The sequence below is a fragment of the Gadus macrocephalus genome, chromosome 6 (genome assembly GCF_031168955.1).
Source record: "Gadus macrocephalus chromosome 6, ASM3116895v1".
NCBI lineage: Eukaryota > Metazoa > Chordata > Actinopteri > Gadiformes > Gadidae > Gadus > Gadus macrocephalus.
Window position 1 is genome coordinate 26,212,045 of NC_082387.1, and position 16,736 is coordinate 26,228,780.

Below are 16,736 nucleotides of genomic sequence, written 5' to 3' on the forward strand. Positions count from 1 at the left end.
AGGATCTACTTACCCAGCAATAACAATATCATAATGATAATCATAGTCATTAGTATTTAACTCACTTTGTCAAGCTGCAATCGCATTTCCTCAGATCCTTCTGTCTCAGTTGAAAAACGATGTGATGGTATTTAACGGTATTGGTTAATGTTGCGGTATTGTACTTTACAAACATAGTTATGTAAATAACCAGCATACAGTAGGGTTTTACTGCTCTTGGTACCACTTCCTGCGTGGTGGTTAGCCCTCTGTTCATGGTGATTAGCCCTCTATTCATGGTGGTTAGCCCTCTGTTCATGGTGATTAGCCCTCTATTCATGGTGGTTAGCATTCTGTTCATGGTGATTAGCCCTCTGTTCATGGTGGTTAGCATTCTGTTCATGGTAGTTAGCCCTCTGTTCATGGTAGTTAGCCCTCTGTTCATGGCAGTTAGCCCTCTATTCATGGTGATTAGCATTCTGTTCATGGTAGTTAGCCCTCTGTTCATGGTAGTTAGCGCTCTGTTTATGGTAGTTAGCTCTCTGTTCATGGTAGTTAGCAGTCTGTTCATGGTAGTTAGCCCTCTGTTCATGGTAGTTAGCCCTCTGTTCATGGTAGTTAGCTCTCTGTTCATGGTAGTTAGCCCTCTGTTCCTGGTGGTTAGCCTCTGTTCATGGTAGTTAACCCTCTGTTCATGGTGGTTAGCCCTCTGTTCATGGTAGTTAGCCCTCTGTTCATGGTAGTTAGCGCTCTGTTTATGGTAGTTAGCTCTCTGTTCATGGTAGTTAGCAGTCTGTTCATGGTAGTTAGCCCTCTGTTCATGGTGGTTATTCCTCTGTTCATGATGTTCGGACCTCCATTCTCATAATCATCTTCTTTACTTTGGTTTAAGGGGTTGGGTAGAAGGTTTTAGGTATTGGGGTTTGGATAATAGGTCTAGGAAAGGGGTTAGGTAAGGGGTTAGGGTTAGGGTTAAGGGTTAACGGATCCACATCTTATCTTGAAGTTGTTTGGCTGGGACTCTATCTGTGGTTCTCTGCCATAAATGGCGCATTTTAATCTGAAGCGGGGTAATTGTTTGGCAGCAATCTCTTTATTAAATATGCAAGCAATGATACCAAGGGAGGTTTCCTTTGGAGTTTGCTTGGTTTGGGTTTACAGCTGTGTTTGAAGTTGTGGGTACCCTGTTTATAATCACACTAATCTAACAAACCTTTCTTCCCAGAAACTACTCGGCTATTTGTCAGCGAACAGTAACAAAAACACACAGACACACACAGACACACACACACACACACACACACACACACACACACACACACACACACACACACACACACACACACACACACACACACACACACACACACACACACACACACACACACACACACACACACACACACACACACACACACACACACACACACACACACACAATGCCCAGGTCAGTGTAAGGGTTAGTCAGATGTTCAATAACCGCCCGTGCAAACCGAGCCATGATTTAATGATTATGATCACTAATTCTGACCCTTTCATGTTCCAGTTTCATGGCTCATTTATTTCCCGGCAGTGTGGAAATAAGTTGCAGCTATTTTAAACAAAAGGTTTAAATAAAGGAAGTGATTCAATAGTTTAACATTTAAAGGACTCCCTCTATTTTAAACATTGAATCACTTACAATGTTGTTGGCACTTGTCTGATGCATCACCTAACCCCAGTATATGATGCATCAACAATCTCTCTCTCTCTCTCTCTCTCTCTCTCTCTCTCTCTCGCTCTCTCGCTCTCTCGCTCTCTCGCTCTCTCTCTCTCTCTCTCTCTCTCTCTCTCTCTCTCTCTCTCTCTCTCTCTCTCTCTCTCTCTCTCTCTCTCTCTCTCTCTCTCTCTCTCTCTCTCTCTCTCTCTCTCTCTCTCTCTCTCTCTCTCTCTCTCTCTCTCTCTCTCTCTCTCTCTCTCTCTCTCTCTCTCTCTCTCTCTCCCCCTCCCTCCCTCCCTCCCTCCCCAGCTCTGGGTCAGATCATGCTGTATGTGGATGGGATGAACGGTCTCATCACTCACAACGAGACGGTCCAGTGGCTCTACACCCTCAGCGGGTCAAAGGTAACCGTTACTCACGGAGGAGACATCCTATAGTAGTTTCAGCCGCTCCGTGCTCACGGCTCCCTCGCCCTCTGGTGGCCAGAGGAAGGATGTGCAGGAGGACCGCAAGGACATGAGCGCATGCTCCTCAGGTCAAACCCTCCTCCCTTCAGAACGCTGCAGAGACGGGTTGATTAGTCTGTTGAATCCCAGGTAATACAAGGCTGGCTCTGAAGCTGTCTCCTCTTAGCTCCATGGGGAGTCGGTCTAGAACTGTATCCGAACGAGACATGTTCTATTATTTTTAGTTGAACTTTCCTTCATATTTCTCCTTTTATTCAGGACTCTTATGTCCAGAGTAGTCCAGACAGGAACTCCTTCATAGGACAGGATCAAGTATAATTTGATGTCCCAGTGTATCAAGATGCTACCTCTTACCCACTTTGATATAATACATCATCTAACCCTAACTATCATATACTGTACATCACCTAACCAGTATATGTTAAACCTCCTAACCCAAACTCAGTATGATATTATGCATAACCTAACCCCTACTCAGTATATGATAAATCACCTAACCCAATATATAATAAATCACCCAGTATATGATACATCACCTTACCCTAACCCAGTATATGATAAATCACCTAACCTAACTCAGTATTTTATACATCACCTAACCCTAACTCGGTATGGTACTAATCCCTCCCCTTAATAGTTGTGTCGAATTGATCCCCTCCACGGTGGAGGATTAGCTGCTTGTTGTGTCTGGGTCGCAGTACGCTCACGCTCACCGTCCTCTGCCTCAGTTCCGCCTGGTGGTGAAGACGGCCCTGAAGCTGCTGCTGGTGTTCGTGGAGTACACGGAGACCAACGCCGCGCTGCTCATCAAGGCCGTGGCCGCCGTCGACTCCAAGAGAGGTAGGAGGCGGGACGCTGTCGGTACTAACGAGGTGATAACGGTTCATCAAACTCAAGACTACAATCCAACGCACAACAGAGTTTGGGACCCTCCCCCTAAAAGCCAAAGTGGGTGTTGAGTGTGAGGGGTCAGGGGTCACAGCTCCAATGCCTGCAGAAAGTCACACATGATGCCCAGACTCCCTAACCCCTACCTGCTATTGAGGGGTAACCCTCTGTACCCCTACACCCTGCCCTACCCTGGCATGCGATTTAAATAAACCAGTCAATCACACTCAGTCGCTTATGGAAAAATGAATTGACCAAACGGCTCAAAGGTAAATAAATGGTCCTTCCATTCGTATTGTTGATATCGGAGGGGGTGGAGGGAGTTCTGAGCGGTACGCCCGGGCCTCAGCCCCGTCCTGGGAGGCAGAGCAGTGTGTGTGAGCGAGCCAGTGGCTGTATCTCATCTATAATGCATCAGTGTCCACTCTGAAATGCGGATAGCTGCATCAGGTTCTATGAGGCAGCTCGCCTAGCGCAGGCCACCCAGCGCAGCTCACCTAGCGCAGCTCCCCTAGCGCGGCTCCCCTAGCGTAGCTCCCCTAGCCTACTGACGGTGTGCGTCCGCAGGCACCAAGCTGTGGAGGAACGCCACGGAGGTCCTCGAGGAGAAGGACGGCGTGGACACAGAGCTGCTGGTCTACACCATGACTCTCCTGAACAAGGTCCGCCCCCACACACGCCTCACCACTCGGCTTTTCATTCCCTTCCTTCCATTCTGGCCTTTTCCTTCATTCAAAGTACTTCATTCTACTGTCTATTCTGTGTTTTTGGACTCTTCAACTTTAACAGTGAATCTAAACTAGAACCAAGACGCTTCTATTAATCTAAGGATCTTCTTTCTTAACGCTGCCTCTGTGTGTGTGCGTGTGTGTGCGTTTCTGCCTGTGTGTGTGTGTGTTTGTTTCTGCCTGTGTGTGTGTGTTTCTGCGTGTGTGTGCGTGTGTTTCTGCCTGTGTGTGTGTGTTTTTGCCTGTGTGTGCGTGACTGCTTCGTTGCCTGTGTGTGCGTGACTGCTTCGTTGCCTGTGTGTGCGTGTCTGCCTGTGTGGGTGTGTGTGTGTGTGTGTGTTTCTGCCTGTGTGTGTGCTTCTGCCTGTGTGTGCGTGTGTGCCGTGGTCCCTGTGTGTGTCTCAGACTCTGGCCGGGCTGCCGGACCAGGACTCGTACTACGACATGGTGGACAGCCTGGAGGAGCAGGGCATGGAGGGCGTGGCCCAGAGACACCTGAGCAGGAGGGGCACCGACCTGGACCTCGTGGAGCAGTTCAACATCTACGAGGTCAGTGGTACATCACATGTTAACTAACCGGGACAGAACTTAACATGTAAACCAACCTGGACAGAACATAACCTGTTAACTAACCTGTACCGAACATAACATGTAAACCAACCTGGACAGAACATACCCTGTTAACTAACCTGTACAGAACATAACATGTATCAACCTGTACAGAACATAAGATGTGTACTAACCTGTACAGAACATAACATGTATCAACTCATACAGAACATAAGATGTATCAACTCGTACAGAACATAACATGTATCAACCCGTACAGAACATAACATGTATCAACTCGTACAGAACATAACATGTATCAACCTGTACTCAGAACATAACATGTATCAACCTCTACTTAGAACATAACATGTATCAACCTGTACAGAACATAAGATGTGTACCAACCCGTACAGAACATAACATGTATCAACTCGTACAGAACATAACATGTATCAACTCGTACAGAACATAACATGTATCAACTCGTACAGAACATAACATGTATCAACCCGTACAGAACATAACATGTATCAACCCGTACAGAACATAACATGTATCAACCCGTACAGAACATAACATGTATCAACCCGTACAGAACGTAACATGTATCGACCCGTTCACAACGTAACATGTATCACCCTGCAGACGACGCTGCGTGGCGAGGACGGTGATGAAGGCGGCCCAGCGGGGGGCAGCGGCCGTAAGCAGCGCCGCAGGGCCAGTGTGGGCGGAGCCGGCATGGGCATGGCCAGTGTGGGCGTGGCCAGCGACCCGCAGGGGGCGGAGCGGAGGCGCAGCCGGAGACACTCCCTGCAGAGTGGGCGGGGCCATTCCTCGGCCCCCGCCTCGCCCTGCAGCAGCGCCAGCTTCCTGTCCTTCGGGGGGCGTGTCCCGGACGTCTCTGAGAGGTGAGGGCGGAGCTTCCGTCAGCTTTGACCTTTGACCTCCATGGTTTTTATTGGTTACTTTTTGGGGGCTTCACATTAATGGGGTCAGCACTGAGCTGTTTCTGGTTTGATTTAGTTTTTCTCCACCAGCCTGTGCCAGGTATAATATATAATAATTTATTAGTATGATACATAATAATACTATAGCTGAGCACCTCGTTTAAAGTATAATGAGAATATAATGAGATCTGCCCCATTAGCTTTTATTGCTACCTTTTCTGTTTTGGCGTAGCGGTTTAACGAGCAGGTGCTTAACGAGCTCCGTATTGGAAACCCGTTGTGTTTCAATCCATTAAAGACCGAATACCCCTCTGCTAACCCTCCACCCTATTTCAAACCTCACTGAGGAGTCGAGCTGGAGTCGAACTGAGCCCTAATCCAGAACCCTCTGATCCTGCAGCTTAAGACCGGTGAACTGTGTTCTGTTGTCAGGGTTTGTTGTAGAAAACATTATCTTTATCCGATGAAGTGACCCCTAAAGCTGCCTCTGGTAGCGCCCGATCCTTGGCTCTTAATGACTGGAGAAAGATATTTTTGTCAGGGGGTAGGCCCAACAGACCTGCTCATTCCTGCAGGTGGAGTTGAACACATGCCAGGAGGGTATTGGATACCCCACCGTCGCTGGTTTGAGGGCCCTACTCTGTTCCATATGCTGCTAATGAGATCCAGACAGATCCTACTGGTTAACTGGCTCACACTAGACTTTCTTTGCCAGGGCCCTCCATCGCCCTCCACAACATAGTGGGTACACAGGGGGAAGGCCAGGGGCCTGTAGCTTAAGGTTAGGTTTGGGTTAGGTAATATAGATCACGGGTTAGGGATAGGTCAATAGGTCAGGGGTATGGGTAAGGTCAAATCGGTCAGGGTTATGTTTAAGGTAATGCATACAGGTTAGGGTTATTTCATAAAGGTCAGGGTCGGGTTTAGGGTTATGTCATATCGGTCACATAGGTCAGAGTGAGGGTTAGGTCACACAGGAATCAGGAGACACTTTCCGTAGTTCCTTCCGTAGTGTCTCATTCCATCCTCATTACGTGATGAGGAATCTCTGTGTTTTGTCATTTCCGGGTCATTTTCTCTCGTCTTTTCACACTGTTGTCCCTGTTGAACTTCTCTTGTCCTCCCTCCTCCTTCCCCTCCATCCATCCTCCACCACTCCTTTTTCCATCCCAGAGATGAGGAAGAGGAGGAGGAAGACGAAGAGGATGAGGAGGAAGAGGGGGAGGAGGAGGAGGATGATGATGATGAGGCAGACTGGGAGAGTTTCCCAGTCGCTGAACCCAGTAGACAGGGAGGAACACGCAGGTACTCTAGGTCGGAAGGTTCACTCCTCACCCGTCAGTATGTTCCCCCTTCCTCACTCGGTAGTCGTACCCCTGCCCTTGTCTTGTGTCCTCCTGGTGGAGCCCCTGATGTAGAGGTCACCTCGGTGGGGCTTTACTCTTGGATGCATGGTCCTCATCTCCCCCCCCGACACAACTCCCCTGTACGGGGTCAGGGAGGGTGCTTACCTCGGATCCAGAAGTTAGACCAGCCATAGCCAGACCTCCGGGGGCGGGACTGCACAGCGTCTGGGCCGGAAATAAGGAGGTCTGAGGGGAGGAGTAACATAGTGTTTCCTGTCTCGTTACCGATATATTCTTCATGAGATAAAATGAGGTTTAGTGCACCAGTGCTGACTGAGTCCGCGATCCCTATTGGCCTAGGCTTGATGGAGACAATGGGAAGATGTGGAACGTTCTTGTAATCTGTCCTCTTCTGGATCCGAGGTCAATAATCAGCCATATAGTGTCTGTTGTGGTTCCACTGGTCAGGTTTTTTCCAGTAGAGACCCATTCCATGTGACACACATCGACACAACACGTCTGAGAATGCACAGCACACTGATGTCTTGTGGCACTACGAGCATATTGACTGCTGCTAGTCTCAGGTTATCAGGATAGGCCTCAGCATAAGTCTCAGGGTATCAGGGTAGGCGTCAGGGTATCGGGGTCGGCGTCATAAGTTTAAGGGAATCAGGGAAGGCCTCGGGTATCAGCAAAAGTCTCAGGGTATCAGGGTAGGTCCCCTCATAGGTCTCAGGGTGGACCTGGGGATAGGTCTCATGATAGGCTTCAGGGTAGAGCTCAGGGTTTCAGGCTAGTCCTCAGAATGAACATCTAAGTGTTAGCCTCATTCCTAGAAGCTTGTTCAGAAGATCCACTCCTACTTGACGGTCAGATGTTGGGTTGGGTCTCAACTAGACGTCTCAGTTAATGTTCTACCTACTGAAAGGCAGGAATTTATACCTGCACAAGACAATGCATGTCTGACATACACTGCTTGTTGTTTTTTTTCAATTCAAACACATGAGAAGTCATGTGTTACTCCCCTAGAACGATTAGAACCTGGACGACAGTTCTTTGAAGTCTTTTCCTCTGTTTCCTCTCAGCTAATTTGTTCGTAGTTTCCGCCTTGCACCAATTAGGTTCAGTTGTCCTGCTACTATGCTGCCCTCCTCCTTTCCTTTCCTTAAACTCAACATGCTTTCCTTTCCTTATCCTTGTATCTGTGCTTAATGTTCCTTCAGCTCCTCAGACTATCCTCTGTCTTCTCTCTTTCCCCCATCATTATGCTCTGCAGTAAGACAAACAGACTGCACACGTCTTACACAGCTATAAGGTAAATACACCTCTCGGCATTCCTTGGGTGCAGGAGTATCTGAGACCTCCAGGTCTCATGTACCTCCTGGGGGCTCTGTTGGTCCGATGCTCTCGGTACCGTTAAGCTTGTGCTTGTGCATTTGGTTGGACTGACTAAAGCTGCAGGACTGCTGAGAAATCTTTTTTGCTACCTAGCGAGCAGTTTTAACCCCTGCTTGGCTTGAGTGATGTCGTTTCCTCACCGCCACACGCAAAAGCTTGAATGAGCATGCCAGTGTCAGACACCCTTCACCGAGGAACAACAGTATCCCCGCACAGGGTTTCACATTACGGATCTGTTGGAACAAAGTATGAATTCTAATGAACGCCATGTCAAGGTGATCCGCCAGGCTTAAAGAAACGCTTTGTTTTCAAGCCAGACCGCTCACTAAGATCCACACAGTATCTCCAAACACACAGTGGACACACCCCCTTACGCCGTGGCTGCAGTGTCCAGAGCGCAGGCAGAACCGGGCACCTGTCCGGGTATTCAGAGACCAGAAGGAATGCTTTAGTTTAATTATTGATCTTCCTTTCCAGGATAACCGGGAACGGTACGCCGTACCCGGGACGGCACCAGTGCCTGGCCAGCGCTCCGACCACGCCCCCCCGCCGCTTCAACGCCAGCGCCCCGCCCACGCCTGAGGCCACGCCCGACAGGTCTGATGTCTTTAACGTTCTACCGTTGTGGAGCAGTTCTTCCCTAATGTGGAGAAGAGCAGATCTGATAGATCGTATGTTACGTATAGCCCCAAGGATCAGGCTCTTTTACTGGATCGGGTATGAAGGTTCTCGGTTCAAGTCCCACTGAATCTGTGGACAGGCCCTTGATTCAAAAACAGCAAACCTATTCTTTAAGCACCGTCAGCCACTTCTGCCAAGTCTCTGACGTAATGAATTAATAAATACAGCAAAATGTGGAGTCAGATTAGCGGGTCTTGGTTTTAAGGTGTGACCACTGAAGTGGGACCTGTGTTGGTTGGGTGTTCCAGACCTTCTTTAGGAGATCTGCTCTCCTCCTCGTACCGCCAGCATCAGGAGACCCTGACCGCAGAGAGAGAGAAGAGGCGTCACGACCGAGAGGAACGCCTGCAGCGGATCGCGTGGGAAGAAAGGAACCGCCTGAAGTGAGTCCAGAGCCCATATTCACCCAGACACTAAAGACTGAGATCCACATCTGACATCGTAGACATCTCACACAGGAACTGATCAAGGGGTTCCACCGCAGTGCTCTTGTTTGATTGAGTTCTGCGTTGCATCTGTCAACTATTATCTTATTTCCCTGGGTCTGATCAGAGTCACGTTTCTGTCTTGGTTGTCAAACACATGCTGGATCCCAGCAGGAGTGTAGGAGTTAGGGTTCAGCTCTGAGAGCCGGGGAGTCAAACAGCTGCAGGTGATGGGTCTGTTGTCCCCAGGCTCATCCAGGGTTGCTGCACAGTGACTGGCCGGGCTGATTTAACTACTGGGATATAGCTTTACAAGTGGCTTTGACTCACAATGAGCAATATGATATGTAGAGGGAGTAGGGTTAGGGTTAGATATGAAGGGGTGAGGGGTTGATATGAAGGGTTAGGGTTAGATATGAATGGTTAGGGTTAGATATGAAGGGGTGAGGGTTAGATATGAAGGGTTAGGGTAAGATGAAGGGTGAGGGGTAGATAACAGGATGAGGGTTAGATATGAAGGGGTTAGGGTTTGATATCTAGGGTTACATGAAGGGGTGAGGGTTAAATGTGGAGGGTTAGATATGAAGGGGTGAGGTTGAGGGTAAGCTATGCAGTGTAGCCGAGGTTCAACGTACAGGAACACAGAATAAATCATGATCTTGAAATGCGTGAGAGGGATATCTCAAAATATATCTCAGATTTACTCTTTATCTGTTTCTCTCAGTCAAGACTTTATGGAGAAGAGGGGAGAGAGCCGTCCGACCGGGGACGAGAGGTGAGTCCCACGTCCTCGCAGCTCTGTGGTAGCAGAGGAATCCACCACGACACCTCTGCTGCTCCATGAATGCTTTGAAGTCGATGGTTCCTCATTGGAAACAGATGTAAACTAACTTCCACCCCCGGGCCCCGACGCAGGTAGAAGTATAGGTGTCAGGACCGCTCTGGGCCTGTTTGGCATCAACCCATTGAGACAACCTCAAAGCCAAAAGTTTGGCTTTCACACATTAAGAAGTTTAATAGCCAACAGTTCAGCTTTGAGACATTAAGACGTCTCAAATCTAACAGGACAAGGTGTGAGATTGCATTCTGGCGTAAATGTGTTCCATGTGTGTTTGTGTGTATGTGTGGCTGCATGTGTGTGTGTGTGTATGGATAGATATGAGTGTGTCTATGTGTGTCTAAATGTGCTTCTGTATGTCTGTGTGTGTGTGTGTGTGTGTGTGCTTGTGAGTGTGTGAGCGGTGACCATCGACGCGAGCCATGCTTATACCAAACCGGACATTGTATCTAGAACAAAACAAGCGCTGTAATGTAATACGTGGTGCTTCGTTACGGGGTTGCCGTGGGTACTGGCGCGTGAAACAGTCCTATCCGAGGCACTGTGGGTGCTGAGTCACTAGGGGGCGCTGTAGCGCTGTGTCACTAGGGGGCGCTGTGGGTGCTGAGTCACTAGGGGGCGCTGTAGCGCTGTGTCACTAGGGGGCGCTGTGGGTGCTGAGTCACTAGGGGGCGCTGTAGCGCTGTGTCACTAGGGGGCGCTGTGGGTGCTGAGTCACTAGGGGGCGCTGTAGCGCTGTGTCACTAGGGGGCGCTGTGGGTGCTGAGTCACTAGGGGGCGCTGTAGCGTTGTGTCACTAGGGGGCGCTGTGGGTGCTGAGTCACTAGGGGGCGCTGTAGCGCTGTGTCACTAGGGGGCGCTGTGGGTGCTGAGTCACTAGGGGGCGCTGTGGGTGCTGAGTCACTAGGGGGCGCTGTAGCGCTGTGTCACTAGGGGGCGCTGTGGGTGCTGAGTCACTAGGGGGCGCTGTAGCGCTGTGTCACTAGGGGGCGCTGTGGGTGCTGAGTCACTAGGGGGCGCTGTAGCGCTGTGTCACTAGGGGGCACTGTGGGTGCTGAGTCACTAGGGGGCGCTGTAGCGCTGTGTCACTAGGGGGCGCTGTGGGTGCTGAGTCACTAGGGGGCGCTGTAGCGCTGTGTCACTAGGGGGCGCTGTGGGTGCTGAGTCACTAGGGGGCGCTGTAGCGCTGTGTCACTAGGGGGCGCTGTGGGTGCTGAGTCACTAGGGGGCGCTGTAGCGCTGTGTCACTAGGGGGCGCTGTGGGTGCTGAGTCACTAGGGGGCGCTGTAGCGCTGTGTCACAGGATTAAAAAGTTGAGGTGAGGTTAGCTCTCCTGAAATGTGTGTGTGTGCAACATTCTTGATACATCCTGATATTCAGTAAATGCTTTGTGCCGTTTTCCCTTCATCTTTATTCATATTTCGAATGTGTTGGTGTCCGTGCGTGTGCCTGTGTGTGTGTGCATGCGTGTATGTGTGTGTGTGCTTGTGTGTGTCCGTCCTCCAGGGTCAAGGCAGCGGAGCGGGTGGAGGGTCTTCCCAGACCACCAATCAGAGGGCGGACAGAGATCACGCTGTGTCTGAGCTCCAACCCCAGCAGTCGCTGTGTGTCTCGATGCACGACACCGTCCCCTGTCGCCTCCCCTTCACGTGTCTCATCCTCACCCGTCTCCCCCTCACCTGTCGTCTCCCCCTCACATGTCTCACCCACACCTGTCGTCTCCCCCTCACGTGTCGCCCGCCCATCAACTGTCGTCTCCCCCTCACATGCCTCCCCTTCCTCTGTCGCCTCCCCCTCACGTGTCGCCCGCCCATCACCTGTCGTCTCCCCCTCACCTGTCTCCCCTTCCCCTGTCGCCTCCCCCTCACCTTTTTCCCCCTCACCCGTCTCCCCCTCACCTGTCGTCTTCTCTTCACGGGTCTTCCCCTCACCCGTGGTCTCAGCGGTATCCAGAGTCACCAGCTCCTGCTGCCCATCAGGTACGGTGTGGGTTCAGTGACCTCAGAACCCCCCCCCCCCCCCCCAGCTATCCAGGCCCCTGATTGGTCCATGGGTTAGCTGACGTCACGAGTCAACGAAACAAGAAGCTTTTTTATTTGGAATAGGTTGAATTCTTGGGACTTGTTCAAAGGCATTTTATTCGGCTATGAATAGGTTTCGTCTTGGGATGACTAGGTCTCATAAACTGGTGATTAGTCACTGAGAGAAGTTTGTTCTTTAAATCTTCTGTCTGAGAAGTAACTGATGAAGCTTGATGTGTCTCTTTTGCTTCTAGCTCTGGTAGCGGAGTGTGTCTCTCAAGTGGCCCTGGAGTCTTCTCCAATAGGTCCGCAAGCACCAGCACCAGCCTCAGAACCTCCTCCTCCTTCAGAACCAGCAGACGGGCAGCAGACGGACCCCCGGGCGCCGCCTGCTGAGGCTGAGGACGGGACGGAGGTCCAGACGGACGTCCAGACGGAGGTCCAGACGGACGTCCAGACGGAGGTCCAGACGGAGGAGAGCGGAGCTGCACTCCCAGGGCCTGACGATGAGCTGTCAGGACCTCTGGAGGAGGACGAGGAGGAGGAGGAGGAGGCACTAGAGGAGCAGCAACCAAATGTGAAAGAGGCAGTGGTAGCAAAGGAGGAGGTCCAGGACAACGAGGTTCTGGGAGAAGCGAAGGAGGAGGTTGGCGGCTCGGATCCAATGGGAGCACAGCAGCAGCAGCATGAGGAGGAGGAGGAGGTTGGGTTAGAGGAGGAGCAGGAGAAGGTGGAGGAGGAGAAGGAGAAGGTGGAGGAGGAGAAGGAGAAGGTGGAGGAGGAGAAGGAGAAGAAGGAGGAAGAAGAGGAGAAGGAAGAGAAGGAGGAGAAGGTGGAGCAGGAGAAGGAGAAGGAGCATGCGGTGGAAAGGGACGTAGAGGAGAGCATTCTGCTGAGCGAGAAGGAGCGACAGAACGAGGAGGTGAACGAGAAGGACAACTGCTCCGCCTCCAGCATCTCGTCGGCCAGCAGCACCCTGGAGCGGGAGGAGCGGGAGGAGCGGGTCACCAGGGACATCGAAGCAGGTACGACTGCCCCATCAGAAGACCCCTGACCCTGACACCAGTACGGCCCGGTAGGGGATAGGTTTGGGCTAGCTAACCCTAACTGATGAAGGTCACATGTTCAGGAATCCCCGGTCTCACAGTCTACACTCGTTATCCTAGCTATCTCTGTTGTATAGGGGAATGGGTTAGCCAAGTGATCGTCAGTGCTTGCCACTTGGTTCTATGAACGTCCTTACTGCACCGACGGCGACATATTGTTGTTTCTCCTTCGGCTGACAAATGTACTTAATGCAAGTCGCTTTGGATAAAAGCGTCTGCTAAACGCCCTAAATGTAAACCGTCGTTAGTTTTTCTCTGGTGCTAACAGGCTAACACGTGCCACGCCCTCTTCCTCCTCTTCCTCCTCCCCCCTCCGTCCGACCCCAGGCCCCTGGTCGGCATGTCTGACGGACTCCAACGTCAACGAGCAGAGCAGCGGGATCCTGAACAAGAAGCGCTTCATGCTGGACATGCTGTTCTCCCAGAGCGCCGGCACCGGCGGCGAGGGCGGAGCCGCCGTAGGCCCCGCCCAGACAGAGGAGGGGCGGGGCGACCAGGCCCCGCCCTCCACCAGCCTGGCCTCCCGGATCTCCACCCTGGAGGCGCATCGGCAGGCCCGGGAGGAGGGCCTGAGGAGGGTGGAGGTCGGGCCCCTGGAGAACCAGGGCAGCGTGCGGGCGACTGCCGAGCGCTTCGGGGACCTGGTGAAGGGCCTGATGTCCCCCCCGGAGGCCGACGCCCCCTCCAGGGAGCAGGCCCCGCCCCCCGCGGCCGGGGCCCCGCCCCCACCCCCTAAGAAGGAGTCGGACTACATCTGGGACCAGCTGATGGCGGTCCCCCGGGAGCTGCGCATCAAGGAGATGGACTTCACCGACCTGGGGGAGGAAGACGACCAGGACATCCTGGACCTGGACGGCGTGATGGGGTCCGGCAGCCTCTCGGCCCCGCCCCCTCCGCCACCGCCACCCCAATACCCCTGTAACTCCGCCCCTCCCGCCCCGCCGCTGCCGCACGCCTGCCCCCCTCCACCCCCTCTCCAGACCCCGGCGTCCGGGCCGGGCCGGGCGGGGGAGGCCCCGCTGTTCCAGAAGAAGAAGAAGACCATCCGGCTGTTCTGGAACGAGGTGCGGCCGGCCGACCGGCAGTTCCAGAGCCACTCCTGCTGCCGGGAGTCGCTGTGGTCCAAGCTGGACCCGGTGAAGCTGGACACCTCCAAGCTGGAGCAGCTGTTTGAGTCCAAGTCCAAGGACCTCCCCGTCACCAAGGTCCACACTCACACCGCGCATGGGTCTTTGTTTATCGCGCTGATGGTTGATCGATGTTCATGAAGACGTTAGACTGTTAGTCAGTTTGTTATCCCTCTTGTCTCCTGTTATGTTTCCTGTCAGGGTTGACCATCTGTACCATGTTCACTAGAGGTGTTAGAGCATCAAGACTGGACTGATTGATGAGATCTCAGTCTCTGTCGAGCTGCTCTCTGAGCTCCCCACATCACAGACCTCCCTAGAACACCCAGACTGTCCCAAGACTGTCCAAGACCTCTCAGACCTCCCCAGACCGCCCCAGACCCATGCCCTCCCATGCAGTATTGTAGCTAGACAGGGTCTTGACCCTTGAAGACCCAGAACATGCTGTATTGGTTGAGATTACGAGAGCGATGTGTGTGTGTTTGTGATGTAATTAACATTTCACCTCATGTTATGTACTGACATTTGTAGAAAGCTGCCGTTGACGGCAAACGACAAGAAATCATCGTTCTGGACTCCAAGCGAAGCAACGCCATCAACATTGGCCTGACCGTGCTGCCGCCACCCCGCACCATCAAGACCGCCATCCTCAACTTCGACGAGTACGCCCTAAACAAGGAGGGCATCGAGGTGAGGGAGCGGGCGGTTTGGGATGTGGAGTCCAGGGATCCTGAACGTACCTCACATAGCGCCGTGCGGTTTGCGTCACTAAATGATGCTCCACGAAGTCCAAACCAATCTCACTTAACTCATTTAGATTTCCTTCTACTCCTTCACGCTGATTAATTGGGATGACGATGGATCAGGTTAAAGCCTGAGGAAGGAATCATGAGAGAGAGAGAGAGCGAGCAGAAAACGGGGTAGAGCCCTGATTGGTCAGAAATACTCCAGCAGCCGTCTGGAAATCGAAATGACCTCATGGAGAGGCATCTAGTCAACTAGCAGCAGATATTCAAACAGAGCATTTCACTCAATCACAGCCGTTGGTTGGCTCAGCCGTTTCCAGCAAAACCAACTGAAATGATGGCTCCTAAATCATACCTACAGCACCTTTAATCCTCCACAGTAAGTGGAGGCTGCATCCCTTTTTGCCATTTCTTAGTTCTATCGTTTTTCCCAGACTAAATGATAAATGGAAGACAATTTTACAATATTGCCTAACAATCACTCGCACAATCACACCGACGGCGGTTTCAACCATGCATGCAACAGCCAGATCATCAGGAGCAGTTAGGGTGAGGTGCCTTGGTCAGGGCCACCTCGACACTCCGTGGATCAAACTAGCAACCTTCCGGTTACCAGCCAACCCGCTCTACCTCCTGAGCTGAAGTCTCCTTAACGCCTCCTGTGCTCCTCCTTTCCCCCAGAAAATCCTGACCATGACCCCCAGCGAGGAGGAGAAGCAGCGAATCCAGGAGGCCCAGCTGGGGAACCCCGAGGTGCCCCTGGGCAGCGCAGAGCAGTTCCTCCTCACGCTGTCCTCCATCACCGAGCTGTCGGCCCGCCTGCAGCTCTGGGCCTTCAAGATGGACTACGAGGTCATCGAGAAGGTCCGACGCCTTACCTGACACGTACATTAGGATTCCCCTAGGATAACCCTCACCCTAAACCTCGTCATAACTCTCACCCTCACCCTAAACCTCACCCACATCCTCACCCTCATCCTAAACCTCACCCTCACCCTGATCCTAACTCTCACACTCACCCTAGGCAGGCTGCAGGGAGGATGTATCAGGTTAGAGGTGACTCCTGTGTCTCCTGATGAACACTCAAGTCGCTTTAGTCATGGTTCCTGACTCCAGGAGCAGACCGGACCTGCAGCCAGCTCTGCAGACGGAAGCAGGTGACATGTTGTTCACCTCGGTAACGGTTGGCTCTTCCTGCTCTTACAGGAAGTGGCCGAGCCTCTTCAGGACCTGAAGGAAGGGATGGACCAATTAGAGAAGAACAAGACGCTGCGCTGCATTCTGGGAACGCTGCTGTCCATCGGCAACTTCCTGAACGGCACCAATGTGAGGAAACGCCCTTCCTTCCTCTCTCTCTCTCGCTCTCTCTCTCTCAAAATATAATATCAATATAATGTCATGTAAGCATAGTATAATATAGTTAACATCAGCTAGCTACAAATGCTACTTAGTATTTATTTTGAGTATGTACGTACGTACTGTACGTACGTATGAATGTATTGTGTGTAAGTATGTATTGTGTATATGAATTGTGCGTGTGTATTGTGAGTAAGTTCTCTGTGGTCCCTCTGCAGGCAAAGGGCTTCGAGCTGAGCTACCTGGAGAAGGTTCCGGAGGTGAAGGACACGGTCCACAAGCAGTCGCTCCTCCACCACGTCTGCTCCATCGTGGTCGACAAGTTTCCAGAGAGTTCCGACCTGTATTCTGAGATTGGCGCCATAACTCGCTCGGCAAAGGTCAGCCAACAAAAAAGCGTTTTGTTTGTTTAACTTTTACTAAACATCGATC

The 16,736-nt window shown here is 51.8% G+C and overlaps 1 protein-coding gene across 3 annotated transcripts in view; it reads left to right on the top strand.

Annotated features, from left to right (window-relative positions):
• The window catches only part of LOC132460184 (FH1/FH2 domain-containing protein 3-like), a 24,343-nt gene continuing 7,607 nt past the window's right edge, over window positions 1–16,736 (top strand). Inside the window, exons 1-17 of one of the 3 annotated variants that reach the window (XM_060055244.1) lie at window positions 1–2,082; window positions 2,874–2,985; window positions 3,601–3,695; window positions 4,167–4,310; window positions 4,959–5,221; window positions 6,434–6,565; window positions 7,883–7,921; window positions 8,482–8,601; window positions 8,934–9,068; window positions 9,835–9,885; window positions 11,455–11,927; window positions 12,224–12,994; window positions 13,403–14,280; window positions 14,734–14,892; window positions 15,630–15,812; window positions 16,155–16,274; window positions 16,523–16,684. In XM_060055244.1, coding sequence (XP_059911227.1) covers window positions 2,002–2,082; window positions 2,874–2,985; window positions 3,601–3,695; window positions 4,167–4,310; window positions 4,959–5,221; window positions 6,434–6,565; window positions 7,883–7,921; window positions 8,482–8,601; window positions 8,934–9,068; window positions 9,835–9,885; window positions 11,455–11,927; window positions 12,224–12,994; window positions 13,403–14,280; window positions 14,734–14,892; window positions 15,630–15,812; window positions 16,155–16,274; window positions 16,523–16,684 — 3,918 coding nt within the window. In that variant the 5' untranslated portion in view covers window positions 1–2,001. The remainder of the gene's footprint in view (window positions 2,083–2,873; window positions 2,986–3,600; window positions 3,696–4,166; window positions 4,311–4,958; window positions 5,222–6,433; window positions 6,566–7,882; window positions 7,922–8,481; window positions 8,602–8,933; window positions 9,069–9,834; window positions 9,886–11,454; window positions 11,928–12,223; window positions 12,995–13,402; window positions 14,281–14,733; window positions 14,893–15,629; window positions 15,813–16,154; window positions 16,275–16,522; window positions 16,685–16,736) is intronic. The other 2 variants (XM_060055246.1, XM_060055247.1) reach the window with 2 other exon arrangements.